At 50.3% G+C, this 23057-nt stretch overlaps 1 protein-coding gene and 1 long non-coding RNA gene across 3 annotated transcripts; one reads left to right on the top strand and one right to left on the bottom strand.

The window, feature by feature from the left end:
• Nucleotides 1-3142: 3142 nt before the first annotated feature.
• Nucleotides 3143-18643, bottom strand: LOC106630250 (fibromodulin). 2 transcript variants are annotated; one of them, XM_074528106.1, is made up of 4 exons: nucleotides 18277-18643; nucleotides 13037-14047; nucleotides 4980-6484; nucleotides 3143-4625 (listed from the first exon to the last, which is right to left on the bottom strand). In XM_074528106.1, the coding sequence occupies exons 2-3, from the start codon at nucleotides 14031-14033 to the stop codon at nucleotides 6333-6335; spliced, it is 1149 nt and encodes a 382-aa protein (XP_074384207.1). In that variant the 5' UTR covers nucleotides 14034-14047; nucleotides 18277-18643; the 3' UTR covers nucleotides 3143-4625; nucleotides 4980-6332. The 2 variants fall into 2 exon arrangements, with proteins under 2 accessions (XP_074384207.1, XP_074384206.1); XM_074528105.1 differs by having other exon boundaries at nucleotides 18302-18643.
• Nucleotides 17709-19714, top strand: LOC141725261 (uncharacterized). The gene is made up of 3 exons (XR_012577131.1): nucleotides 17709-18007; nucleotides 18629-18756; nucleotides 19370-19714. It is a non-coding gene; the product is annotated as an uncharacterized LOC141725261 (long non-coding RNA).
• The last annotated feature ends 3343 nt before the right edge of the window (nucleotides 19715-23057 follow it).

Here is a 23057-nt window from a genome sequence, read left to right as displayed (position 1 = left end):
TTTTCCCATTCATTTTCCCTTATTTTTCCATTCATTTTCCCCTTCTTTTTCCATTCATTTTCCCCCCTGTTTTTCCATTTATTTCTCCCTTATTTTTCCATTCATTTTTCCATTCACTTTTCCATTCACTTTTCCATTCATTTTCCCATTCATTTTCCCCTTATTTTTCCATCTATTTTTCCATCCATTTTTCCATTCATTTCCCCCCTATTTTCCCATTCATTTTTCCCTTATTTTCCCCCTATTTTTCCATTCATTTTCCCCTTATTTTCCCATCCATTTTTCCATTCATGTTTCCCTTATTTTTCCATCCATTTTCCCATTCATTTTTCCCCTTATTTTTACATCCATTTTTCCTTATTTTCCCCTTATTTTTTTATCCATTTCCCCCTTATTTTTCCATTCATTTTTCCATTCATTTTCCCCTTTTTTTCCCATTCATTTTCCCCTTCTTTTCCCATGTATTTTCCCCTTATTTTCCCCTTATTTTCCCATCCATTTTCCCCTTATTTTTCCAGCCATTTCCCCCTATTTTTCCATCCATTTTCCCATTCATTTTTCCCTTATTTTAACATCCATTTTTCCTTATTTTCCCCTTAGTTTTCCAACCGTTTTCCCATTCATTTTCCCCTTATTTTTGCATTCATTTTTCCATTCACTTTTCCATTCATTTTCCCCCTATTTTTCCATTCTTTTTTCCCTTGTTTTTCCCTTATTTTTCCATCCATTTTTCCATTCATTTCCCCCCTATTTTTCCATCCATTTCCCCCATTTTTCCATTCATTTTTCCCTTATTTTCCCATTCATTTTCCCATTCATTTTCCCCTTATTTTCCCCTTATTTTTCCATCCATTGTCCCCTTATTTTTCCATTCATTTTCCCCTTATTTTTACATCCATTTCCCCCTATTTTTCCATTCATTTTCCCCTTGTTTTTCCCTTATTTTTCCATCCATTTTCCCATCCATTTTTCCATTCATTTTCCCCCTATTTTTCCCTTATTTTTCCATCAATTTTCCCATTCATTTTCCCCTTATTTTTCCATCCATTTTTCCTTATTTTCCCCTTATTTTTACATCCGTTTTCCCATTCATTTTTGCCTTATTTTTTTCATCCATTTCCCCCGTATTTTACCATTCATTTTTCCATTCATTTTACCATTCATTTTTCCCTTATTTTCCCATGTATTTTCCCCTTATTTTCCCCTTATTTTCCCATCCATTGTCCCCTTATTTTTCCCTCCATTTCCCCTATTTTTCCATTCATTTTTCCCTTGTTTTCCCCTTATTTTTCCATCCACGTTTCCCTTATTTTTCCATCCATTTCCCCCCTATTTTTCCATTCATTTTTTCCCTTGTTTTTCCCTTGTTTTCCCTTATTTTTCCATCCATTTCCCCATTCATTTTCCCTTATTTTCCCATTCATTTTCCCATTCATTTTCCCCTTATTTTCCCATCCATTTTCCCATTCATTTTTCCCATTCATGTTTCTCTTATTTTTCCATTCATTTCCCTCAGTTTTTCCCTCAGTTTTCCCCCATCCATTTTCCCATCCATTTTCCCCTTATTTTTCCATTCACGTTTCCCTTATTTTTCCATCCACTTTTCCATCCATTTTCCCCCTATTTTTCCATTCATTTTTCCATTGTTTTCCCCTTATTTTTCCATTCATTTTCCCATCCATTTTTCCATTCATTTTCCCCTTATTTTTCCATTCACTTTTCCATTCATTTTTCCATTCTTTTTTCCCTTGTTTTTCCCTTATTTTTCCATCCATTTTTCCATTCATTTTCCCCTTATTTTCCCCTTATTTTCCCATCCATTGGCCCCTTATTTTTCCATCCATTTCCCCCTATTTTTACATTCATTTTTTCCTTGGTTTTTCCCTTGTTTTTCCCTTATTTTTCCATCCATTTCCCCATTCATTTTCCCTTTATTTTCCCATTCATTTTCCCCTTATTTTCCCATCCATTTTTCCATTAATGTTTCCCTTATTTTTCCGTTCATTTTCCCATTCATGTTTCTCTTATTTTTCCATCCATTTTTCCCTTTTTTTCCCATTCATTTTCCCATTCATTTTTCTCTTATTTTTCCTTTCATTTCCCTCAGTTTTTCCCTCAGTTTTCCCCCATCCATTTTCCCCTTATTTTTCCATCCACTTTTCCATCCATTTTCCCCCTATTTTTCCATTCATTTTTCCCTTGTTTTTCCCTTGTTTTCCCCTTATTTTTCCATCCATTTCCCCATTCATTTTCCCCTTATTTTTCCATCCATTATCCCATTCATTTTTCCCCTTATTTTTCCATCCATTTTCCCATTCATTTTCCCCTTTTTTTCCCATTCATTTTCCCCTTCTTTTCCCATGTATTTTCCCCTTATTTTCCCATCCATTGTCCCATCCATTGTCCCCTTATTTTTCCAGCCATTTCCCCCTATTTTTCCATTCATTTTCCCCCTATTTTTCCCTTATTTTTCCATCCATTTTCCCATTCATTTTCCCCTTATTTTAACATCCATTTTTCCTTATTTTCCCCTTATTTTTCCATCCGTTTTCCCATTCATTTTTCTCTTATTTTCCCATTCATTTCCCTCAGTTTTTACCTCAGTTTTTCCCCATCCATTTTCCCCATCCATTTTCCCCTTATTTTTCCATTCACTTTCCCCTTATTTTCCCATCCACGTTTCCCTTATTTTTCCATCCATTTCCCCCTATTTTTCCATTCATTTTTCCCTTGTTTTTCCCTTGTTTTTCCCTTATTTTTCCATCCATTTTCCCCTTATTTTTCCATTCATTTTCCCATTCATTTTTCCCTTATTTTTCCATCCATTTTTCCATTCATTTTCCCATTGATGTTTCTCTTATTTTTCCATCCATTTCCCTCAGTTTTTCCCCATCCATTTTTCCCTTATTTTTCCATCCACTTTTCCCAGCTGCTAAAAATCCCCACAACCAAACCCAGGACGGTCCAAAAAAAAACCCCTAAAAAACCCCGGTGTTGCCTCCATCCCTCCCCACTCCCTCTGAACCTTTTCCATGGAGATTTTCCCCTTTTCCATGGATATTTTTCCCTTTTCCCGGGAAAAATTCCGTGCCATACCCAGACCAACCACTAGCCGGCAATTCCAGCCTGGATCCCGGCCGGGAGGAGAAGCGCTGGATGCAGGCACTGCAAAGTTTTTATTGATGGCTTTGGGGTTTACAGTTCATGCTGGTGAATTTATGGGATTTTTTTGGGGTTTTTTGTTTTAAAAAATGGTCTTTGCATGCAGGAACGACGCAGAGGGTCGGGGTGAGCCCCCCAAAAACTCAGCTGCCCCTTCAATCCTCAAACTCAACCACCCGAGGGGCTGAGTTGGGGAATTTTTGGGGGGATTTGGGATTTTTAGGGAATTCCAACGTGGCTCTGGGATTGGGTTTGGGGTTTTCATTGGGGTGTCTGAGCTCGGGGAGTGACAGCTCCAGGATTTTCCCCACCCTGCCCTGATCCAGGGGTTTGGGAGGAAGGTTTGGGATCCCTCTGTTCCTCAGGGATTTCCCTCTGATCCCAAGGGGGGTTTCTCTCGTTTAGGGTTTCTCCCCTGGTAATTCTGATCCCCCTGTAAGGCAGCTCCTCCCAGGGAATTCAGACCCGGATTTGGGGTCGGGATTGGGATTTCCCCATGGAAAAAGGGGTCTGATCCTTCTGGAAGGATGCTCCTTTCAGGGGGTTTAGGCCTGGATTTGGGATTGGGATTTCCCCATGGAGAAATGGTCTGATCCCCCCATGGAAAGAAGCTCCTCCCAGGGAATTCAGACCCGGATTTGGGGTCGGGATTGAGATTTCCCTATGGAAAAAGGGTCTGATCCCCATGGAAGAAAGCTCCTCCCAAGGGGTTCAGACCTGGATTTGGGATTGGGATTTCCCCATGGAAAAAGGGTCTCATCCCCATGGGATTTCCCCCTGGGATTCTCCTGGAAGGATGCTCCTTTCAGTGGGTTCAGATCCAGATTTGGGATTGGGATTTCCCTATGGAAAAAGGGTCTGATCCCCATGGAAGGATGCTCCTCCCACAGGGTTCAGACCTGGATTTGGGATTGAGATTTCTCCATGTTAAAAGGGTCTGATCCCCCTGTAAGGCAGCTCCTCCCAAGGGGTTCCGACCCGAATTTGGGATTGAGTTTGGGATTTCCCCATGGAAGAAGGGTCTGATCCTCCTGTAGGGAAGTTCCTTTCGGTGGGTTCAGATCCAGATTTGGGATTGGGATTTCCCCATGGAAAAAGGGTCTGATCCTTCTGGAAGAATGCTCCTTTCAGGGGGTTCAGACCTGGATTTCGGATCGAGTTTGGGATTTCCCCATGGAACAAGGGTCTGATCCCCCTGTAGGGAAGCTCCTTTCGGTGGGTTCAGATCCAGATTTGGGATTGGGATTTCCCCATGGAAAAGGGGTCTGATCCCCATGAAAGTAAGCTCCTCCCAAGGGGTTCAGACCCGAATTTGGGATTGGGATTTCCTCATGGAAAAAGGGGATCCTTCTGGAAGGATGCTCCTTTCAGTGGGTTCAGATCCAGATTTGGGATTGAGATTTCCCCATGGAAAAAGGGTCTGATCCCCCCATGGAAAGAAGCTCCTCCCAGGGGGTTCAGACCTGAATTTGGGATTGGGATTTCCCCATGGAAAAGGGGTCTGATCCCCCTGTAAGGAAGCTCCTCCCAGGGAATTCAGACCCGGATTTGGGATCAGGATTGAGATTTCCCCATGGAAAAAGGGTCTGATCCTCCTGGAAGGATGCTCCTCCCAGGGGGTTCAGATCCAGATTTGGGATTGGGATTTCCTCATGGAAAAAGGGGATCCTTCTGGAAGGATGCTCCTTTCAGTGGGTTCAGACCTGGATTTGGGATTGGGATTTCCCTATGGAGAAATGGTCTGATCCCCATGGGATTTCCTCATGGAAAAAGGGTCTGATCCCCATGAAAGTAAGCTCCTCCCAGGGGGTTCAGACCTGGATTTGGGATTGGGATTGAGATTTCCCCATGGAAAAAGGGTCTCACCCCCGTGGGATTTCCCCCTGGGATTCCCCTGGACAAATGCTGCTTTCAGTGGGTTCAGATCCAGATTTGGGATTGGGATTTCCCCATGGAAAAAGGATCTGATTCCCATAGGATTTCCCCATGGAAAAAGGGTCTGATCCTTCTGGAAGGATGCTCCTTTCAGTGGGTTCAGGCCTGGATTTGGGACTGGGATTTCCCCATGGAAAAAGGGTCTGATCCCCCTGTAAGGAAGCTCCTCCCAGGGAATTCAGACCCGGATTTGGGGTCGGGATTGAGATTTCCCCATGGAAAAAGGGTCTGATCCTCCTGGAAGGATTTCCCTATGGAAAAAGGGTCTGATCCCCATGAAAGGAAGCTTCTCCCAAGGGGTTCAGACCGAATTTGGGATTGGGATTTCCCCATGGAAAAAGGGTCTGATCCCCCCCATGGAAAGAAGCTCCTCCCAGGGAATTCAGACCCGAATTTGGGATCGGGATTGAGCTTTCCCCATGGAAAAAGGGTCTGATCCCCCCATGGAAAGAAGCTCCTCCCAGGGGGTTCAGACCTGGATTTGGGATTGGGATTTCCTCATGGACAAAGGGTCTCACCCCCATGGGATTTCCCCCTGGGATTCCCCTGGACAAATGCTCCTTTCAGTGGGTTCAGATCCAGATTTGGGATTGGGATTTCCCCATGGAAAAAGGGTCTGATCCCCCTGTAAGGATGATCCTCCCAGGGAATTCAGACCTGAATTTGGGATCGGGATTGAGCTTTCCCTATGGAAAAAGGGTCTGATCCTCCTGGAAGGATTTCTCCATGTTAAAAGGGTCTGATCCCCCTGTAAGGAAGCTCCTCCCAAGGGGTTCAGACCCAAATTTGGGATCCCCATGGAACAAGGGTCTGATCCCCCTGTAGGGAAGCTCCTTTCAGTGGGTTCAGATCCAGATTTGGGATTGGGATTTCCCTATGGAAAAAGGGTCTGGTCCCCCTGGAAGGATTTCTCCATGTTAAAAGGGTCTGATCCCCCTGTAAGGAAGCTCCTCCCAGGGAATTCAGACCCGGATTTGGGATCGAGTTTGGGATCTCCCCCTGTCCAAGGCAGGACAATCCCCACCCACCCCTGCCGTGTCCCACCCACCCCACCCTGGGACAGGAGCTGCCCGTGTCCCCTTCGTGGGATGCTGCGGCGGGATCAGAGTGCAAAAAAGGGACAAAATTCCAAAAAACAAAACCGGCGATGGCGCTGCGAGTGGGGCGGGGAAGCGGGAACGAGGGGATCCCCCTGGGGACACATCCAGGTGGGGGACACCAGTCCTGGGGGGGGCTCAGATCTCGATGACGGTGGCGCGGCGCAGGCACAGCGGCGCGTCCGGGGGCACCGCGTTGCGCTTGATGGCGTTGCCGTCCAAGCGCAGCACCTGCAGCCGCGAGAAGTTCACCACGTCCACCACGGAGCAGAAGCTGCTGATGGAGAACTCTGTGGGGAGAGAGGAGGTGATGAGGTTGTGGGGTTTTTTGGGGTTTTTTTGGGTCTTTTTGGGGTTTTTTTGGGGGTTTTTTTGGGTTTTTTTTGGGTTTTTTGGGGGTTTTTTTGGGGTTTTTTTTGGGTTTTTTTTGTTTTTTTGGGGGGTTTTGGGGGGGGGGTTGGGTTTTTTTGGGGTTTTTTTGGGTTTTTTTTTTTGGGTTTTTTGGGGGTTTTTTAGGGTTTTTTTTAGAGTTTTTTTGGGGGTTTTTTTGGTTTTTTGGGTTTTTTTGGGGTTTTTTTGGGGTTTTTTTTGGGGATTTTTTGGGTTTTTTTGGGGTTTTTTTGGGGTTTTTTTTGGGTTTTTTTGGGGGTTTTTTTGGGGGTTTTTTTGGGGGTTTTTGGGTTTTTTTGGGGGGGGTTTTTTGGGGTTTTTTTGGGGGGTTTTTTGGGTTTTTTGGGGGGTTTTTTGGGGTTTTTTGGTGTTTTTTTTTGTTTTTTGGGGGGTTTTTTTGGGGTTTTTTTGGGGTTTTTTGGGGGGTTTTTTGGGGTTTTTGGGGGGTTTTTTGGGGGTTTTTTGGGTTTTTTTGGGGTTTTTTGGGGTTTTTTTTGGGGTTTTTTTGGGTTTTTTGGGGGGTTTTTTTGGGGTTTTTTGGGGTTTTTTTGGGGTTTTTTGGGGTTTTTTTTGGGTTTTTTTGGGGTTTTTTTGGGGGGTTTTTTTTGGGTTTTTTGGGGGTTTTTTGGGGGGTTTTTTGGTGTTTTTTTTTTTTTGTTTTTTTTTTGGGGTATTTTTTTGGCTTTTTTGGGTTTTTTTGGGGTTTTTTTGGGGGTTTTTTTGGGTTTTTTTTTTTGTTTTTTGGGGTTTTTTTAGGGTTTTTTTGGGGTTTTTTGGGTTTTTTTTGGGGTTTTTTTTGGGTTTTTTGGGGGGTTTTTTTGGGGTTTTTTTGGGTTTTTTGGGGGTTTTTTTGGGGGGTTTTTTGGGGGGTTTTTTGGGTTTTTTTGGGGGTTTTTGGGGGTTTTTTGGGATTTTTTTGGGTGTTTTTTTGGTTTTTTTTGGGTTTTTTTGGGCGTTTTTTTGGGGTTTTTTGGGTTTTTTTTGGTTTTTTTTGGGGTTTTGGGGGTTTTTTTGGTTTTTTTTTGGTTTTTTGGGGGGTTTTTGGGGTTTTTTTTGGGGGGTTTTTTTGGGGTTTTTTGGGGTTTTTTTTTGGGTTTTTTTGGGGTTTTTTTTGGGTTTTTTTGGTTTTTTTGGGGGTTTTTTTGGGGGTTTTTTGGTTTTTTTGGGGGTTTTGTTTGGGTTTTTTGGGGGGTTTTTTTGGGTTTTTTTGGGGGGTTTTTTGGGGGGTTTTTTTTGGGGGTTTTTTGGGGGTTTTTGGGGGTTTTTTGGTTTTTTTTTGGGGGGTTTTTTGGGGGTTTTTTTGGGGTTTTTGGGGGGTTTTTTGGGGTTTTTTGGGGTTTTTTTTTGGGTTTTTTTGTTTTTTTTTTTTGTTTGTTTGTTTTTTTGGGGGTTTTTTGGGTTTTTTTGGGGTTTTGCGGTGGGTTTGGGGGTGGTGTTAGGGGGTGGTGAGCTCTGTTCATAGAAACAGTTCCTGCTCTAGCGGACACCAAGGAGAAATGGTCAAAATTTCAAAATTTCACCCCAAGAGCAGAAACAACAATGGAATGAAGAGAGAAAAACAAAAAGGTTTCATAACCTAAAGCTGTGATTGGACAGTTAACTCCAATATGGAGCAGAACTTATAAAAAGTGACAGACCCCGTGAGTGGTTGTGCATTTTGTGCCGTTTTGGTTCATTTTGGGTTGATTTTGTGACCATTTTCGCTCGTTTTGTGACCACTTTGGGTCATCTTGGGTTCATTTTTTGGGTTCATTTTTTGACCATTTTGAGTTCATTTTATGGCCATTTTCGGTTCATTTTTTGACCATTTTCGGTTCATTTTTTGACCATTTTGGGTTCATTTTGTGACCATCTCGGGTTCATCTTGTGGCCATTTTGGGTTCACCTTGAGTTCATTTTTTGACCATTTTTGGGGTCATGTTGGGTTCATTTTATGACCATTTTTTTTCATCTTGGGTTCATTCTGTGACCGTATTGGGTTCGTCTTGTGACCATTTTTGGTCCATCTTGGGTTCATTTTGTGACCATTTGGGTCCATCTTGGGTTCATTCTGTGACCATTTTGGATTGTGCTGCCCACGGTGGATCCATTGAGGAGATCCTTTTAATAAATCCTATTTAATTCAATCGCTCTGTCTGATCCTTTTAATAAATCCTATTTTATTCAATCGCTCTGTCTGGCCTCTGTTCATGCTCAGCCTTCTCCGTGGAGCCAAATCCCCCACAACTTTCCCCAAAAACGGATTTTCAGTGGGAAATTCTCTGAGGTTCTGAGGGATCCATCTCTGCGAGCTCCTTTGTGTTGAGGCAGGCAGGGGGAAAATGTGACCTTGGTCCTCAGTGGAGATTTGGGGGGAAACCAGTGGAGATTTGGGGAAAACCTCCTTCCCAATGGAAATTAGGGAGGATCTTTAGTCCTCAGTGGAGATTTGGGGGAAACCAGAGGAGATTTGGGAAAAAACCTCCTTCCCAATGGAAATTTGGGAGGAATCTCCATCCCTGGTGGAGATTTGGGAGGAACTGGTGGAGATTTGGGGAAAACCTGTTTCCCAGTGGAAATTAGGGAGGAATCTCCATCCCTGGTGGAGATTTGGGAAAAAGCCTCCTTCCCAATGGAAATTTGGGAGGACCCTTAGTCCTCAGTGGAGATTTGGGGGGAAACCAGTGGAGATTTGGAAGAAAACTCCCTCCCAATGGGGATTTGGGAGGAACCTCCTTTCCTGGTGGAGATTTGGGGGAAACCAGAGGAGATCTGGGAGGAACCAGTGGAGATTTGGGGAAAACCTGTTTCCCAATGGAAATTTGGGAGGTTCTTTAGTCCTCAGTGGAGATTTGGGGGGAAACCAGTGGAGATTTGGAAGAAAACTCCCTCCCAATGGGGATTTGGGAGGAACCTCCATCCCTGGTGGAGATCTGGGAGGAACCAGTGGAGATTTGGGAAAAAACCTCCTTCCCAATGAAATTAGGGAGGAATCTCCATCCCTGGTGGAGATTTGGGAGGAACCGGTGGAGATTTGGGAAAAAACCTCCTTCCCAATGGAAATTTAGGGAGGAATCTCCATTCCTGGTGGAGATTTGGGAAAAAACCTCCTTCCCAGTGGAAATTTGGGAGGATCTTTAGCCCTCAGTGGAGATTTGGGGGAAACCAATGGAGATTTGGGAAAAAACCTCCTTCCCAATGGAAATTAGGGAGGAATCTCCTTTCCTGGTGGAGATTTGGGAGAAATCAGAGGAGATTTGGGAAAAAACCTCCTTCCCAATGGAAATTTGGGAGGATCTTTAGTCCTCAGTGGAGATTTGGGGGGAAACCAGAGGAGATCTGGGAGGAACCTCCATCCCTGGTGGAGATTTGGGAGGAACCAGTGGAGATTTGGGAAAAAACCTCCTTCCCAATGGAAATTAGGGAGGAATCTCCATTCCTGGTAGAGATTTGGGAGAAACCAGAGGAGATTTGGGGAAAACCTCCTTCCCAGTGGAAATTTGGGAGGATCTTTAGTCCTCAGTGGAGATTTGGGGGGAAACCAGTGGAGATTTGGGGGAAACCTCTTTCCCGGTGGAAATTTGGGAGGAGCCTTAGTCCTCAGTGGAGATTTGGGGGGAACCAGTGGAGATTTGGGGAAAACCTCCTTCCCAGTGGAAATTTAGGGAGGAACCTCCATTCCTGGTGAAGATTTGGGAGAAACCAGTGGAGATTTGGGGAAAACCTGTTTCCCAGTGGAAATTTGGGAGGAGCCTTAGTGCTCAGTGGAGATTTGGGGGGAAACCAATGGGGATTTGGAAGAAAACTCCCTCCCAGTGGAAATTTAGGGAGGAACCTCCATTCCTGGTGGAGATTTGGGAGGAACCGGTGGAGATTTGGGAAAAAATCTCCTTCCCAGTGGAAATTTGGGAGGAACCTCCATTCCTGGTGGAGATTTGGGAGAAACCAGAGGAGATTTGGGGAAAACCTCTTTCCCAGTGGAAATTTGGGAGGAGCCTTAGTCCTCAGTGGAGATTTGGGGGGAAACCAATGGGGATTTGGAAGAAAACTCCCTCCCAGTGGAAATTTAGGGAGGAACCTCCATTCCTGGTGGAGATTTGGGAGGAACCGGTGGAGATTTGGGGAAAACCTCCTTCCCAATGGAAATTTAGGGAGGAACCTCCATCCCTGGTGGAGATTTGGGAGAAACCAGAGGAGATCTGGCAGGAACCTCCATCCCTGGTGGAGATTTGGGGGAAACCAGTGGAGATTTGGGGAAAACTTCCTTCCCAGTGGAAATTTAGGGAGGAACCTCCATTCCTGGTGGAGATTTGGGAGAAACCAGAGGAGATCTGGGAGGAACCTCCACCCCAGTGGGGATTTGGGAGAAATCTCCCATCCCAGTGGAGATTTGGGATGTCCCTGTCCCCATCCCAGCCGTCCCCTTTGCGCTCCTCCACTGCCAGCGCCAGGCAGGGAAATTCCAGCCCAGCCCAGCGCAGGAAGCGGGAGATGGAACAAACTCCAAAATACATTTTTTTGGGATTTTTTTTTTTTTTTCCGTGCAGGATTAGAGCCTAGAGGGCAGCAGAGCTCCAGGAAAAGGCAGCGGGATGCTTGGGGGGGAGCGCTGGGATTTGGGGGCTGCACCCATAGAGGGACCCTCGGTGGGGCGGAGGGACAGGATCGCTCTCCGGGTGCTCCAAAGGGGATGGAGCCGCAAATCCCCGATTTTGGGGGGGCTGTGAAGGTCAGCGGGACCCGCAGAGGAGGAGGAGGAGGAGGAGGAGGAGGAGGAGCCGGCGGTGGCTCCGCGGCGTTTGTGGGCAGACGGCGGCAGCTCCGCTTTGGAAAGCAAACATTTGGGAATCTGTTGCCGTGTCTGTGCTGCTGGCAGCTCCCGGCTGCGGGGTTCTGTGTTTTCCCTGCAACAGCTGATGGCTGCACTGACACCTTCCCATCCCCATTCCTGTCCCTATTCCCATTCCCATCCCCATCTCCATTCCCATTGCTATACCTGTACCTGTTCCTGTCCCCATTTCCATCCCAACCCTACTCCCATTCCCCATCTCCATTCCTGATATTGGGATTCTTATTCCAATACCTGTTCCTGTACCTGTACCTGTTCCTGTTCCTATACCTGTACCTGTTCCCATTCCCATTCCCGTCCCCATTTCCATCCCAACCCTACTCCCATTCCCCATTCCCATCTCCATCTCCATTCCTGATACTGGGATTCTTATTCCAATACCTGTTTCTATACCTGTACCTGTACCTGTTCCTATACCTGTACCTGTTCCCATCCCCATTCCTGTCCCCATTTCCATTCCCATCCCCATCTCCATTCCCGTTCCTATACCTGTACCTGTACCTGTTCCTATACCTGTACCTGTTCCCGTTCCCACTCCTGCCCCCATTTCCATTCCAACCCTATTCCCATTCCCATCCCCATCTCCATTCCTGATATTGGGATTCTTATTCCAATACCTGTTCCTGTACCTGTTCCTGTTCCTATTCCTATACCTGTACCTGTTCCCATTCCCATTCCCGTCCCCATTTCCATCCCAACCCTATTCCCATTCCCCATTCCCATCCCCATCTCCGTTCCTGATATTGGGATTCTTATTCCAATACCTGTTACTGTACCTGTACCTGTTCCTGTTCCCATTCCTGTCCCCATTTCCATCCCAACCCTATTCCCATTCCCCATTCCCATCCCCATCTCCATTCCTGATATTGGGATTCTTATTCCAATACCTGTTCCTATACCTGTACCTGTTCCTGTTCCTGTTCCTATACCTGTACCTGTTCCCGTTCCCATTCCTGTCCCCATTTCCATCCCAACCCTATTCCCATTCCCCATTCCCATCCCCATCTCCATTCCTGATATTGGGATTCTTATTCCAATACCTGTTCCTGTACCTGTACCTGTTCCTATACCTGTACCTGTTCCTGTTCCCATTCCCGTCCCCATTTCCATCCCAACCCTACTCCCATTCCCCATTCCCCATCCCCATCTCCATTCCTGATATTGGGATTCTTATTCCAATACCTCTTCCTATACCTGTACCTGTTCCTGTTCCTATACCTGTACCTGTTCCCATTCCCATTCCTGTCCCCATTTCCATCCCAACCCTATTCCCATTCCCCATTCCCATCCCTATCTCCATTCCTGATATTGGGATTCTTATTCCAATACCTGTTTCTATACCTGTACCTGTACCTGTTCCTATACCTGTACCTGTTCCTGTTCCCATTCCCATCCCCATTTCCATCCCAACCCTATTCCCATTCCCCATTCCCATCCCCATCTCCATTCCCGTTCCTATACCTGTACCTGTTCCTGTTCCCATTCCTGTCCCCATTTCCATCCCAACCCTACTCCCATTCCCATTCCCATCTCCATTCCCGTTCCCATACCTGTTCCTATGGGTTTCCCACCACCCCAGGTGCTTCCTGGGGGTTCCCCACCCCCTTTCCCCACCCCTGCTCACCGTCGATCTGGTTGCCCTGCAGGTAGAGGTTCTCCAGGTTGGTGTTGACCCGCGGGATCTTCTGCAGCCGGTTGTAGGAGAGGTCCAGCTCCAAGATGCTGCTGCTGTTGAAGGTGTTGCTGGAGAGCCCTTGGTTGGTCAGGCTGTTGTGGGACATCCTCACGTAGAGCAGCCTGGGGGACACCTGGAAATACTCATCGGGGATGGCGTTGATGTAGTTGTACTCCATGTAGAGCTGCTCCAGCGAGGCCGGCAGCCCGTCGGGGACCCTCCTGAGGTTGTTGTAGCTCAGGTCGGCCAGGATCAGCGACTTGAGCCCCTTGAGGGACGCGCCCAGCTCGAAGATGAAGTTGTGGCTGAGGTAGAGCGCCGTGAGGTTCTCCAGCCCCTCCAGAGCGTTGGGAGGCACCTTGGAGATCTGGTTGTAGGAGAGGTGGAGCTCGCGCAGCGAGCGCGGCAGCGGGCTGGGCAGCCGGGTCAGGTTGTTGTTGTTCATGTAGAGCCTCTCCAGCCTCTGCAGCTTCCCGAAAACCTTCTTGCCCATCTTGTCGCTGCTGATCTGGTTGTTGTGCAGCGCCAGCCACTCCAGCTCGGTGGCGTTGTCGAAGGCGCCCTCCTGGATGGAGGTGACGAGGTTGTTCTGGAAGTAGACGTACTTCATCCGCGACGGCACGAAGGGCAGGTAGCGCAGGTTGCGCGTGTCGCAGTACATGGCCGACGAGAAGTTGGGGGGACAGTCACACTCTTGGGGACACCGCCAGGGCGCCGCCTGCTGCGGCTCAGGCTCGGGCTCCGGCTCCGTGTCGGTGGCGCTGGGGTAGGAGTAGGCGTACGCGGGGCTCTCCTCCTCGTAGTAGGGCACGTAGTTGTAGGAGGAGGCGCGGGACTGCCGCAGGTAGTACTGGAGCCACGCCAGGTCCTCCTCCTCGTTGTACTGGCCCAGAGAGGACGCGCAGAGCCCGGCCAGGATGAGGATGAGGGTGGTGGGCCGAGGCATGGCGATGGAGGGACCTGAGAGGGGACAAAGGCAGGGCTGGAGGAGCAGGAAATGAAGGAATCCTGCCCAAAAATCCCTGGCTGTGGACACTTCTCCTGGGTGGAGTTGTGTGATCTTACCGCTTTTCACCTTGGAGAAAATTGAGGCCCTGCTGGAGATTTGGGAGGAACTGGTGGAGATTTGGGCAAAACCTCCCTTGCAGTGGAAATTTAGGGAGGAACCTCCATCCCCGGTGGAGATTTGGGAAAAACTTCCCTCCCTGGTGGAGATCTGGGAGAAACCAGAGGAAATTTGGGGAAAACATTCTTCCCAGTGGAAATCTGGGGGGGAACCTCCATCCTCAGTGGAGATTTGGGAGAAACCAATGGAGATTTGGGAGAAATCAGTGGAGATTTGGGAGGAACCGCCATCTCAGTGGAAATCTGGGAGGAACCGGTGGTGATTTGGGAAAAACTTCCCTCCCAGTGGAAATTTGAGGGGGAATCTCCATCCCTGGTGGAGATTTGGGGAGGAACCTTAGTCCTCAGTGGAGATTTGGGGGAAACCAGTGGAGATTTGGGAAGAAAACTCCCTCCCGGTGGGGATTTGGGAGGAACCTCCATCCCTGGTGGAGATTTGGGAGAAACCAGTGGAGATTTGGGAGAAACCTCCACCCCAGTGGAGATTGCAAGAAAGCAGTGGAGATTTGGGGGGAATTTCCATCCCAGTGGAGATTTGGGAGGAATGTGCACCCCAGAGGAGATGATGTGCTGGTGAGATCCTGATTTCTGGCTCATTCCATTCCCGTTTCTGGGCAGAGAACAGAGCCTGGGGACACATGGATTTTTCTGGGGTCACACGAGGTGCCCGGGGTTGGCTCCGCGTGGGAGGGAGCAGGAGGAATTTGGATCCCCTTGGAGAAGGGATTTGAATTCTCTGCCTGAGAGCGGAATCTGCCAGATCAGGGTGATTCTGGGAGCCTGAGGAGCCTTTTGAAGGAGCTGGAGGCATCTTTTGAAGGAGCTATTTATGCTCCGCTCGCTCGCTGGTGACAGGAATCGCTGTGGGTTTCATCCAGCTCTCCCTTCCCCCACAGAAACGCGGGATGCAGATCCTGGTAAACAAATCCTGCCTGGTTTTGGAGCCGAAACCTCTTCCAAGCTCCCGTTTCCCCAGGCACAAAAAGGGGCAGCACCCTCGGAGTGACCGGGGAGAGGGGACAACGCCTGGTAATGATCCAGAGGAGATCAGGGAATGAGGCAAACCCGTCCCTGATCCCCTTGGCCTCCTCCTGCCGTGGCCAGGTGGGGCTGGGAGCGGGAGGATTCCAGCTCTGGAGCCGTGCAGGCTCCTCATCCCGGGATAAATGAGCGCACGGGCTGCTCCTGCAGCCAGGCAGTTTGAAATCCCTCCAGGAATTTGGCTGCTGGGAGCGGGAGAGGATCCGACGTGGCTGGGAGGGTGTCACTGCCAGCTCTGCTCCGGCAGGGACAGCAGGGACCAGTCAGGACTAACAGGGACCAGTATAGACCAGTAAGGACTAAAAGGGACCAGTAGAGACCAGTAGGGACCAGCAGGGACAGCAGAAACCAGTAGGAACATCAGGGACCAGTAAGAACCAGTAGGGATCAGCAGGGACCAGTAAGAACCAGTAGGGACATCAGGGACCAGCAGAAACCAGTAGGGACATCAGGGACCAGTAAGAACCATTAGGAACCAGCAGGGACATCAGGAGACAGCAGGGACCAGTAAGAACCAGTAGGGACCAGTAAGAACCATTAGGAACCAGCAGGGACATCAGGGGACAGAAGGGACCAGTAAGAACCAGTAGGGACTAACAGGGACCAGCAAGGACCAGTAGGGGACCAGTAGGGACATCAGGGGACAGCAGGGACCAGCAGGAATCATCCAGAACCAGTAGGGACCAGTAGGGACCAACAGAGACCAGTAGGGACAAGCAAGGAGAGCAGGGACCAGTAGAAACCAGTAGGGACATCAGGGACCAGTAGGAACCAGTAAGAACCAGTAGGGACCACCAGGGACATCAGGGGACAGCAGGGACCAGTAGGGATCAACAGAGTCCAGTGGGGACCAGTAAGGACATCAAGGACAAGCAGGGACACCAGAGACCAGTAGGGAGAGGAGGGACCAGTAGAAACCAGCAGGGACCAGTAGGAACCAGTAGGGACAGCAAAGATCAGCAGGGACCAGTAGAAACCAGTAGGAATCAGAAGGGACCAGTAGGAACCAGCAAGGGACAGCAGGGACATCAAGGACAGCAGGGACAAATGTCCCCTTTTTGCCGTGCCAGGGGTGGCCCTGAGGTCACCTGGTGGCCCCTGGCCGTGTCCCCAGCCTGCAGCAGGGAGGGGACGCCCCGCCTGGCACTCACAGAGGGCACAGAGTGCCCTGCCCTGCCAGCCTGGCACGGGAACAGAGAGGGATTGGGGGATGCAGGTTTGGGTTTGTCCTTTGTCCCTGCTCCTGCTCGGGACGGGATCTGGGGGTGCTGAGTGCCACGGGGAGCTTGGCAGGGCCAGAGGAGTTCCTGTTCCTCCTCCTCCTCCTCCTCCTCCTCCTCCTCCTCCTGCTGCTGCTCCAGGGCTCTGTGCCTGCCCTCATACCAGAGCCTGCAGCTCCTCCACCCTCCTGGCAGCCCCTCCTTGGGGGCCCCTTTGGGGCAAAAACCCCATCCCTGGGAGCAAAACCCTATCCGTGGGGGCAAAAACCCCATCCCTGGAGGAAAAACCCCATCCCTGAGGGCAGAAATCCCATCCTTGGGTGCAAAAACCCCACCCCAGAGGCAAAACCCTATCCATGGGGGCAAAAACCCCATCCCTGAAGGAAAAACCCCACACCTGAAGGCAGAAATCCCATCCTTGGAGGCAAAAAACCCATCCCAGAGGCAAAACCCTATACACGGGGGCAAAATCCCATCCCTGGGGGAAAAAACCCCATCTCTGGGGGGAAAATCCCCATACCTGGTGTCCCCCCACCTTTCCCAGTGCCCCCCTGCACCCCTCTGGTGACCCCAAATTCTGTCCCCAGCACCCCCTGCTGTCCCCCCATTGATTGTGGGGTTCACCCCCAGCTTTGGGGTGGGACCTGGTCCTGATGTTCCTGTCCCCTCCTGGCGTCCCTGTCCTTTGCCAGGGGCTGCACCGGGGTCGTGCCAAGGATTTGGGGCCATTCATGGGGTGATGGAACCTGGGATGGGATGGAGTGGGGTGGGATGGGGTGGGATGGGATGAGATGGAATGGAATGGGGTGGGGTGGGATCCATGGGATGGGATGGGGTGGGATGGGGTGGGATGGAATGGGGTGGGGTGGGATCCATGGGATGGGATGGGATGGGGTGGGATGGGATGGAATGGGGTGGGATCCATGGGATGGGATGGGGTGGGATGGGGTGGGATGGAATGGGGTGGGATCCATGGGATGGGATGGGGTGGGATGGGGTGGGATCCATGGGATGGGATGGAATGGGGTGGGATGGGATGGAATGGAATGGAATGGGGTGGGGTGGGATCCATGGGATGGGGTGGGATGGGGTGGGATGGGGTGGGATCCATGGGATGGGATGGGGTGGGATCCATGGGATGGGATGGGGGGCACTGCCCAGCCTGGGCATCAGGGAAGGTGCCCAGATCCCAGAGCAGTGGGCATGGAGGTAGCAGAGGGGCAGGAGGGCAGATGGGATGGGGAGATGGACGGGATGGGAGAGGAGCAGCAGGAAAAGAGGGAAAGGAGAAGGACATCAGGAAAAGTGGGCAAAAGGGGAGATGGGCACGAGGAGAAGTGGGCAGGAGAGATGGGCATCAGGAAAAGTGGGCAGGAGGGAAGATGGGCATGAGGAAAATGGGTGGGAAGAGAGTTGGGCATCAGGAGAAGTGGGCAGAGGAGGGGGGCAGCACGAAAAGTGAGTGGGAAGGGAGATGGCATCAGGAGAAGTGGGCAGGAGAGAGGAGCAGCAGGAGAATCGGGCAGCAGGAGAGGTGGGCACGGGGAGAAGTGGGTGGGCAGGGAGATGGGCACGGGGAGAAGTGGGTGGGCAGGGAGATGGGCACCGGGAGAAGTGGGTGGGAAGGGAGATGGGCACCAGCAGCCGCGGGCAGGAGGGGAAGCGCCTCTCCAGCATCCCCATCCCTCCAGCTGTGCCACCCCACGCTGGGGCAGCCGGGGCACAGCGATAGAAATCACCCTTCCAAAATAAAAAAAAAACCCAAATAAATAATAATAATAAAAAAAACCCCAAAAAACCTGCCTGCAGAAGGCCGGGCCGGACTCACCGAGCTGCCGCTCTCCTCCTGTGCAAAGGCTGCTGCGGGCTGTGCCGTGGCACCGGCAGCATCGGAGGGGGGGAGGCTCCCGAGCCGCAGCGCCCGTGCCCGCCCCGGATCCCGAATCCTGCGCTGGCACGGCCGGGGCTCGGCGGGGATTCCGGGATTTATTTTATTTTATTTTTTTGGGGATTTTTTTGGGGATTTTTTTCAGGGAGTGACCTCCCCGCCGCAGCTTTGCAGGAGAGACTGGCGAGCCCCTGGTGCTGCCTGGCGTTATAAATAACCTGCGATTTCTTTCCTCCCTCTCCCTCCTCTCTGTCTCTCTCTCTCCAGCCTTTTCTCTCAGGAGTGTTGGCACTTTCCAGGCTCCCTCTGCTCAACGACTTAGCGGGCTTGGGATGTTGTTTGTCAGGGCTCTCCTGCGTTTCTCATCAGGGAGCTGCGAGGAGGCCTCTGGCCAGGTTAGGGAATGTCAGGTTTTGGGGATGGTGGGGGAAAAATGAGGGATTTTTCCTGAATTTTTTACACTTCCAGGAAGGGAATGTCAGGCTAGGGAATGTCAGGTTTTGGGGATGCTGGAGGGAAAAACAAGGAATTTTTTCCCTGAATTTTTTCCTGACCAGGAGGGGAATGTCAGGTTAGGGAATGTCAGGTTAGGGAATGTCAGGTTTTGGGGGTGCCAGAAGGAAAAACGAGGAATTTTTTCCCTGAATTTTTACATGACCAGGAGGGGAATGCCAGGTTAGGGAATGTCAGGTTTTGGGGGTGCAGGAGGGAAAAACGAGGAATTTTTTCCCTGAATTTTTACATGACCAGGAGGGGAATGCCAGGTTAGGGAATGTCAGGTTAGGGAATGCCATGTTTTGGGGATGTTGGGGGAAAAATGAGGAATTTTTCCTTATTTTTTTACATTTCCAGGAGGGGAATGTCAGGTTAGGGAATGTCAGGTTTTGGGGATGGTGGGAGAAAAATGAGGAATTTTTCCTGAATTTTTACATGACCAGGAGGGAAATGTCAGGTCAGGGAATGTTGGGGGAAAAAAGGGAATTTTCCCTGAATTTTTTACACTTCCAGGAGGGGAGATGTGGGCCCTGCTCCGAGTGCTCCCCAGGAAGGCTCAGTTTGTGCAGTGCTGCCGTTAAATATTTGGGATAAACATTTCCACGGACGATAAGGCAGCGGCATCCAAAGTAAATAAATTCCCCAGCAAAGGGGCCACTGTGACAGCGGGAATTTGTCTCCGGATTTGGCAGCCTGGGGTTGCCAAGCTGGCGTTTCTGCAGGCTGGGAAAATCCATGTGGGATTGGGGGTCTCATCCATCCCACCAGGATTTGGGATCTCAGTCATCCTCCTGGGATTTGGGGTCTCATTTTTCCCCAGGAATTTGGGGTCTCATCCATTCCATCAGGATCTGGGGTCTCATTCATCCCCTGGGATTTGGGATCTCATCCATCCTCCTGGGATTTGGGATTTCATCCATCCACCAGGATTGGGGTTACATCCATTCCCCCAGGATTTGGGATCTCATTAATCCCTGGGATTTTGGAATCTCATCCATCCTCTCAGGATTTGGGATTTCATCTATCCCCTGGGATTTGGGGTCTCATCCATTCTCCTGGGATTTGAGATCTCATCCCTCCCCAGGATTTAGGGTGTCATCCATCCCACCAGGATTTGGGGATTTCATCCATTCTCTGGGATTTGGGATTTCATCCATCCCCTCCAGGATTTGGGGTGTCATCCATTCCAGCGGGATTGGGGGGTTTCATCCATCCCCTAGGGTTTGGGATCTCATCCATTCTCCTGGGATTTGGGATCTCGCCCATCCCGCAGGATTTGGGATCTCATCCCTCCCCTGGGATTTGGGATCTCATCCATTCCACCAGGATTTGGGATCTCATCCATCTTCCAGAGATTTGGGGTTTCATTCCATCCTCTGGGATTTGGGATCTCATCCATCCCGTGGGGGAAGGGAAGGGAAGGGAAGGGAAGGGAAGGGAAGGGAAGGGAAGGGAAGGGAAGGGAAGGGAAGGAAGGGAAGGGAAGGGAAGGGAAGGGAAGGGAAGGGAAGGGAAGGGAAGGGAAGGGAAGGGAAGGGAAGGGAAGGGAAGGGAAGGGAAGGGAAGGGAAGGGAAGGGAAGGGAAGGAGCCTGGCACTCCCGGATCCTCCCGGCAGTCTGGAATCATTTAGCGGAGCTCAGCAGGTGCCAGCTCCCCCCCGGGCTCCGTTCCTCCTTGTTTTCCATAGAAATTCCCAGCCAAAACATCCTCCCGGGGCGGGGGAGCCCTGCGGGGATCCTGAGGAGGAGCAGCAGCAGCGATGTGAGCGCGGTTCGGTGGCCGGGCTTGGAGGGACACTCTGTACAGCGGGGACTCGGCCAGAAATCCCGAATATTTGGGATGGGAAATGTGCCTGGAAAGCACAGCCCGTCTGCAGGCAGGGAGGATGTGGGGAAAGTGGGAAAAGAGGGCAGGGAAAGGGAGGAAAAGCCCAGGGAAGGGAGGTGGGGAGGGGTTTTATCCCCTCTGAGCGGTGTGGTGGCAGATGGAGCAGGAATCTTCCTCCTCTTCCTCCTCTTCCTCCTCTTCCTCCTCTTCCTCCTCTTCCTCCTCTTCCTCCTCTTCCTCCTCTTTTTCTTCTTCATCTTCCTCTTCATCCTCTCTCCAGCTACCTCTGGATTGCTTCATCCATGTAGGGAACCCTCATTTTCTTCATCTTCCTTCTCCTCCTCCTCCTCTTCCTCTTCTTCCTCCTCTTCCTCCCCTTCCTCCTCTTCCTCTTCTTCCTCTCTCCAGGTACCTTTTATTGCTTCATCCATACAGGGAATACTTCTCTTCCTTTTCTTCCTTCTCTTCCTTTTCTTCCTCCTCTTCCTTCTCTTCTTCCTCTTCCTCTTCTTCATCTTCTTCCTCTTCCTCTCTTCAGGTACCTCTCATTTCTCCATCCATGCAGAGATCCCTCATTTTCCTCCTCTTCCTCATCTTCCTCCTCTTCCTCCTCTTCCTCCTCTTCCTCATTTTCCTTTTCTTCCTCCTCTTCCTTCTTTTTCTCCTCTTCCTCTTCTTCCTCTCTCCAGGTACCTCTCATTGCTTCATCCATGCAGGGATCCCTCATTTTTCTCCTCTTCCTCCTCTCCCTCCTCTTCCTCCCACTGCTCCAGGCTCTCGCTGGCAGCAGAGCTCTGCTCTCTGCGGGCCCCTTGGAATTCCTGGTGCCCGGGGAAGGTCTTGATGGATTCCCACCATCCCAGACCTGAGGGAACCCTGAGGGATTCCAGAAAAGGGAACCCTGAGGGACTCCAGGAAAGGGGTAAAAGGAATCCTGAGGAATTCCAGGAAAGGGAATCTTGAGGGACTTTAGGAAAGGGAACCCTGAGAGGCTCCAGGAAAGGAACCCTGAGGGATTCCAGGAAAGGGAATCTTGAGGGACTTAAGGAAAGGAATCCTGAGGAATTCCAGGAAAGGGAATCTTGAGGGACTTTAGGAAAGGGAACCCTGAGGGATTCCAGGATCCCTTTGGGGTGGAGGCCCCACATCTGCCCACCAACTGCAGGGAAGGTCAGGTCAGCAGGGAGAGCTGATCCAGCCCTGCCTCGACCTCCCCGCTCACCCCGAGCCTCCCTTTTCCCTTTTGCCTTCCCAGCCGCGCATTCTTCAGCCCAAACAACATTCTTGGACCGAGATTTGAGGGAATCTGGAGGGACTCGGTCACCCGGAGACGCAGCAACAGCGGAGCGAGCGGCTGGAAACTCTGAGCGGGGCTGAGCCGGCCCTGCTGGAGGCTCCCGGAGCTCCTGGAACCGCCAGAGCTCCATGGGAGCCGCTCCACAGCTTGCCCGGCATGGGGAGAGCCGAGGGAGGGGCGGCAAATCCCAAATCCCGCATTGTCCCTTCCTGGGGCTGGGAAAAGTTGGGAAAGGCTGGGAAGTTCTGGGAAGTGCTGGAGCAGCGTTTTCCCCCATCCTGCCTCAATTCCAGGCTTGGAATCTCACACAGTTCCTGCCTGGTGTCTCTGGGTCTGCGGGTTGTTGTGGGGTGGGCTCGGTCCTGACAGTTCCCAGTCCCACAGAATCCTCACAACCAATCCCAAGCTCCCATCCCAAACTCCCATCCCCACGGAATCCTTACAACCCATCTCAGATTCCCATCCCCACGGAATGCTCGCGGCCCATTCCAAACCCCCAGCCCTATAAAATGTCCTTACAGCCTGTCCCAAACTCCCATTCCAAAATCCCAGCCCCACAGAATGTCCTTTCACCCCATCCCAAACCCCCGGCCCCACAGAAAATCCTCACAGCCCATCCCAAATTCCCATTCCCATTGAATCCTTTCACCCCATCCCAAACTCCCAGCCCCACAGAAAATCCTCACAGCCCATCCCAAATTCCCATTCCCATTGAATCCTTTCACCCCATCCCAAACTCCCAGCACCCCATAAGTGCCTCTGGGTCCCCTCTGGCCTCAGCCTGTGGTCTCCATCCCCTTCCCTACAAACCCCAAGTGCTGAATTCCCAAATCCCTAAATCCCAAATTCCCTAAATCCCAAATTCCCAAATCCCAAATTCCCAAATCCCTAAATCCTAAATTCCTAAATCCCAAATCCCTAAATCCCAACTTCCTAAATCCCAAATCCCAAATTCCCAAATTCCCCGATTCCCTCCAGACCAGGAGGCTCCGAGCTCCTCTCAGCCACTGGAAAAAAAAAAAAGGGTTTGGAAAAGGTTAAAGGATTCATTCGGAGCAGGGCTGGAAACTCTGAAG

Source organism: Zonotrichia albicollis, chromosome 28 (genome assembly GCF_047830755.1).
Source record: "Zonotrichia albicollis isolate bZonAlb1 chromosome 28, bZonAlb1.hap1, whole genome shotgun sequence".
NCBI classification, from domain to species: domain Eukaryota; kingdom Metazoa; phylum Chordata; class Aves; order Passeriformes; family Passerellidae; genus Zonotrichia; species Zonotrichia albicollis.
The sequence above is the reverse complement of the archived record's forward strand: the minus strand, read 5'-3'. Positions and strand labels throughout refer to the sequence as shown.

Excerpts from the sequence above, each read along its gene's own strand:
- LOC106630250 (XM_074528106.1), bottom strand. The coding sequence starts at position 14,033 with ATGCCTCGGCCCACCACCCTCATCCTCATCCTGGCCGGGCTCTGCGCG. Across the intron at positions 6,485-13,036 it reads GCAGGGCAACCAGATCGACG|AGTTCTCCATCAGCAGCTTC; the intron begins GTGAGCAGGGGT and ends CTCTCCCCACAG.